Genomic DNA, 5,499 nt, shown 5'->3' on the forward strand with positions numbered 1-5,499 from the left:
TCCTAACTAACAACTAACTATATACAAAATGGGGAACCTAGATAAGCAGGGAGAAACTGGAGGTGCAGGGAGCAGATGGAAAGGGGGAACCAAAACTAGGATGAAGAACAAGGGAGAGCAGGTACAATGCAGCAGGATTCAGGGCACAACATACAGGGCAGGACCAGGAACAGAAACAGGATAACGGATAGTAGAATCTGGCAGCAAGCAAAACACTGGCGCAAGGGGGAAATGTAGAGGAGGAAATAAATACCCTCCAAGCAGCCAGCATCAAGTGGAAACTGATAACTGGGATGTGCTGGCTGCTGAGAGACACCTACCGTGGACACGGGAACTACAAAACGTCTGCTCTGGAAAGCACAGTGCCACCAACAGTTGATCCAGGTCCTGACAGCAAAACTATATCAGTTAGACAACTAACATTTAAAAAAAACAGTAGCTTATACATTAGCAGTAGATAGCTTCTTATACATTTTCTTAGAATGTACTATACATGTTACAATGTGACTGTATAATCTCTGTACAGTCAACATTAGATCTACCAAAGCTGTGTAATATGAGGATTTACCTAATCTATACAATAAAATATATCCAATCAGGTGGCTCATGCAGTACATACATGTTGGTATATCTAAAGGAATTCGTAGAAACATATTATAACGTGTGTGGTGATCTTTAGCAATGTCATAGCTGTATGATGCCAATGTAAATGTTGCTAGCATTAAGGGGATAATAAATTGTGGTTCTATTTCTATTGAACTTCTATTCAATTATATATTTTTAGCTCAAAAAGTACTTTCTATTGCTCTCAGCCTCCTCCAAATCTCCAAATCCCTTGCTTTCTCTGCTTTGATCTGACTTCATGTTAGAGGGGAGCATTCTCCATGGTCCCACTGCATGTAGGAACATGGCAACCCTCACTCCTGAGATTAACTAAGGACTATAGGATTTGTAATGTGCTTTGAGCAGTGAGCATGATCGTAACTAACATATAATGCTTGTTCCAAACAAATGGAAATTAGAGAAAGGTGAGGTTCAGAAGCTCAAAGAGAGCTGTAAAAGGAGGCAGAAAAACAGAGTAAGAAACAATTTAATGAAAAAATATAATACAGGGCCATTAGGTTGTAGAAGTGTATGAATTAGTCTTGGAGAATAAGGATATCATTTAGTGTTACTTTACGGTTGCTGCAAATGTGGTGAAGATCATGGAATAGGTTGATTTTCTTTCTCTTTGTGAATATTCAAAACCTTCCAGAATGCCTCCTGAACTTTATCATTCCTCAGGCTGTATATAAATGGATTACTGAATGGTGACAAGATGCTATTGATTATGCTAATTGCTTTATTTAAGTCATTAGAGACACTGCCAGCTGTTCTTACATAAAGAAATATGACAGTTAAATATAACAATGTTACAGCAATAAAATGAGAGCTGCATGTGGAAAAGGCTTTCCTCTTTCCTGTTGAGGACTTAATCTTCATTACTGCACCAATGACAGACCTATATGATACACAAGTGACAAGAAATGATATTAGGACTATAGATGCTGCAGAAATGGCGAAGATTGTGTTAAAAAATGATGAGTCTGAACAGCTTATTTTGACCAACACGGAAGCATCACAGAAGAAGTGATTGACCTCAAAGGGACCACAGAAGGACAGATTGGATAGTAATAAAATGGAATAGAGGAACATAAAGAAACCAGATACCCAGGATATTAGAATCAAATAGAAACATGTCCGGTCAGTGATTATGTTGCGGTATCTCAGGGGATAGGAAAGTGCCACGTACCGATCCACAGACATAAATGCCAACAGTAAAAACTCTACAGAGCCAAAGGACATGTAGAAATAAAGCTGCATGAAGCAGTTCTTTTGAGATATGCTTCCATTGCCAGTAGCCATAATAAAGAGGAGCATAGGTACAGTGCTGGAGATAAAACCCATATCCTCAATTGCCAAGCTGCTTAGGAAAAAATACATAGGCGTATGGAGAGACCTTTCCAAGCATATCACAGTGAATATGGTTATGTTGCCCAATATTGACAAAGCATAAACCAAAAGCACCACTACAAACACTGTACTCTGAATCTCAGGACTAAATTTAAATCCTGCTAATATAAATATGGTATGATTAGATGACATCACATCTAATGCTCAATAAGTATTCAGGTGTTGAAAGAGTTTCAAGATGAATGTCATTATTTATAACATGCAGGGCCAACTGTCAACAATAGCACTGTGTCTGCATATCATTCCCAAAGGATTAATTTTCTTTATAAATTCAAATTCTCCTAGGAAAACACAAATCCCAACAGTAATATTTATTATCTTAAAATATACAGAAACCCTAATGAATTTAAATTTTCTAAAGCACTGTGGATCATAATCAACTTGTTTTTACCTTTATTTTATCCTTTGCTACATATCAGCGTCTTTGTAGCCACATCCTGTCTATTTGCATGTTCTCCAGCAACTGCTATAGTTCATTTTTAGGGATTTGAAATGTGCTCTGACATAGCTGCCTGTAGTCTTCATTGGAAAAGCATGGAACAAGGTAGCTTCCCTAGCAGTCTGATTATGTCCATATTTCTGTGCTCAAAGTGGTAAATTTTTTTGCATGGAAATATGTTGTTTTTTTTTATTGTAGGCCTTTCATTTTTAGGATTAACACATTGAAATCTGTCCAAACAAGAGTCTAGTAAAAATCCCGGGTATGTTAAAATTTGAAACACGAAATCATAAATTATAATTTAATAAATAATCATAAAAAATAATAATATAATAATAATAAATTTAATGCAATAATATAATCAAACCAAAAACACTGAAATTTGAAATATAGCGCCAAGTTTGCACATCACTGAGCTCAGTCGCAAAATCGTTTTCAGTGTCTGATGACGAATTTCCCCACTAATCATTATCACTCAATTCTGCAAGTGGTTCTAATTTACTATCACTGTTCTCTAGCTGGTCTAAAACAGTTTTTGACCTAAAGGGACGCTTTTTGGATGCCATGGACATTTCTCGGTTTCAAGGCAGAAAGAACAGTAAAAATGCAGGCAGGGCACAGGACAAGGCACCAGGGACAAAATGTATGTGAAATGGTATGATACAATAAAGTTTTACTATGTGATTTTAGTGAATGTCACTTTTAAAATTTTAAAATTTCCCACCAGTTCTGTCCCCGTACGTCCTGACGCGCAGGGAACGAAAACCTCCAGGCATCGGCCGGAGGACATTGCCAGGGACACTGCAGGGGGGACATTGCGGGAGCACAGGACAAGGTAAATGCAGAAGAGATCCCGGAGCAACACTGCAGGGTATTCCCGAGTGTAGCTCGGGGTTATCGCTTGTGGTGCTGAAACTTTACCACGAGCTAGACTCAGGAATACCTCCAGGGAGGTTAACAATGCAGGAGGACAATTTAGGAGATGGGGACAGAGTGTCGTTACCCTATCACAGAAAGTGCCTGTGCAAAGACCTTCATAACAGGAGCATTATTTTAATAAAATAGAAAAGAAATATTAATCCTGTGCTTAGTAGACCTTAAATATCAGAGACCAGCACCTAAACCACAATTGGGTAGGATGTGTAAAATAAATGAAAAACCAAACACCAGTGCACTGCTTCCTCTAGCTTACCAAATATATAACCATCACATAAATTAAATCATAGTGCAATCAGCAAATATAATCAAATAAATATTTAGAAATGAGCGAATCGAAGTAGGCGAAGTGGAATTCGTTTCGAATATTGGAAAAATTTCGATTTGCGCCGAATCCGAAAATTATCATACTTCGGATGCGCGAATCGAAATTTTTCCTAAAATGGCGGCGACATGTGCGGCGACGGAGCGGGGATGTCTGGGAAGGCGCGCAGACAAGGCGCGCTGACCCATAATGCATTCATTAATGACATGTGATCGCATTAGCCAATCAGCAGCCAGCCAGCCAGCACTGTGTAATGGTCGAGCTATAAATGGCGGCCATTTTAGAATTCTCCATTTGCCTCCAGTCATTCAAGAGAGGCAGACCGCTCTGTATTAGGGACAGAGTTAGGGCCACAGAAACGTTACTTAGGGACAGAGAAACGTTACTTAGGGACAGAGAAACGTTACTTAGGGACAGAGAAATGTTACTCAGGGACACAGAATTGTTACTGAGGGCCACAGAATCGTTACTTAGGGCCACAGAAACGTTAGTTAGGGCCACAGAATTGTTACTCAGGGACAGACACAGAATTGTTACTGAGGGCCACAGAATTGTTACTGAGGGCCACAGAAACCTTACTCAGGGACACAGAATTGTTACTGAGGGCCACAGAACTGTTACTTAGGGCCACAGAAATGTTAGTTAGGGCCACAGAATTGTTACTCAGGGACAGACACAGAATTGTTACTGAGGGCCACAGAACCGTTACTTAGGGCCACAGAAACGTTACTCAGGGACACAGAATTGTTACTGAGGGCCACAGAATCGTTACTTAGGGCCACAGAAACGTTAGTTAGGGCCACAGAATTGTTACTCAGGGACAGACACAGAATTGTTACTGAGGGCCACAGAATTGTTACTGAGGGCCACAGAACCGTTACTTAGGGCCACAGAAACGTTACTCAGGGACACAGAATTGTTACTGAGGGCCACAGAACCGTTACTTAGGGCCACAGAAACGTTACTCAGGGACACAGAATTGTTACTGAGGGCCACAGAATCGTTACTTAGGGCCACAGAAACGTTAGTTAGGGCCACAGAATTGTTACTCAGGGACAGACACAGAATTGTTACTGAGGGCCACAGAATTGTTACTGAGGGCCACAGAACCATTACTTAGGGCCACAGAAACGTTACTCAGGGACACAGAATTGTTACTGAGGGCCACAGAACCGTTACTTAGGGCCACAGAAACGTTACTTAGGGCCACAGAATTGTTACTCAGGGACAGACACAGAATTGTTACTGAGGGACACAGAATTGTTACTGAGGGCCACAGAACCGTTACTTAGGGCCACAGAAACGTTACTCAGGGACACAGAATTGTTACTGAGGGCCACAGAACCGTTACTTAGGCCCACAGAAACGTTACTTAGGGCCACAGAATTGTTACTCAGGGACAGACACAGAATTGTTACTGAGGGACACAGAATTGTTACTGAGGGTCACAGAACCGTTACTTAGGGCCACAGAAACGTTACTCAGGGACACAGAATTGTTACTGAGGGCCACAGAACCGTTACTTAGGGCCACAGAAACGTTACTTAGGGACACAGAATTGTTAGTCAGGGACAGACACAGAATTGTTACTGAGGGACACAGAATTGTTACTGAGGGCCAGAGAACCGTTACTTAGGGCCACAGAAACGTTACTCAGGGACACAGAATTGTTACTGAGGGCCACAGAACCGTTACTTAGGGCCACAGAAACGTACTTAGGGCCACAGAATTGTTACTCAGGGACAGACACAGAATTGTTACTGAGGAACACAGAATTGTTACTGAG

General features: G+C 40.8%; 1 protein-coding gene across 1 annotated transcript; it reads right to left on the reverse strand.

Moving 5' to 3' along the window:
- Nucleotides 1-1,119: 1,119 nt before the first annotated feature.
- Nucleotides 1,120-2,145, reverse strand: LOC149454886 (olfactory receptor 6C74-like). Its single transcript, XM_089686960.1, has one exon. It carries the CDS (start codon nt 2,143-2,145, stop codon nt 1,204-1,206), a length of 942 nt encoding a protein of 313 aa, XP_089543086.1. The 3' UTR covers nt 1,120-1,203.
- Between the last annotated feature and the right edge of the window lie 3,354 nt (nt 2,146-5,499).

This window comes from Staurois parvus, unplaced genomic scaffold (assembly GCF_062004578.1).
Source record: "Staurois parvus isolate SC_StPar_1 unplaced genomic scaffold, SC_StPar_1.0 ptg000415l, whole genome shotgun sequence".
Taxonomy (NCBI): domain Eukaryota; kingdom Metazoa; phylum Chordata; class Amphibia; order Anura; family Ranidae; genus Staurois; species Staurois parvus.

Bases quoted from the DNA above. Each gene is read 5' to 3' on its own strand.
- LOC149454886 (XM_089686960.1), bottom strand. From the start codon at position 2,145: ATGTCATCTAATCATACCATATTTATATTAGCAGGATTTAAATTTAGT.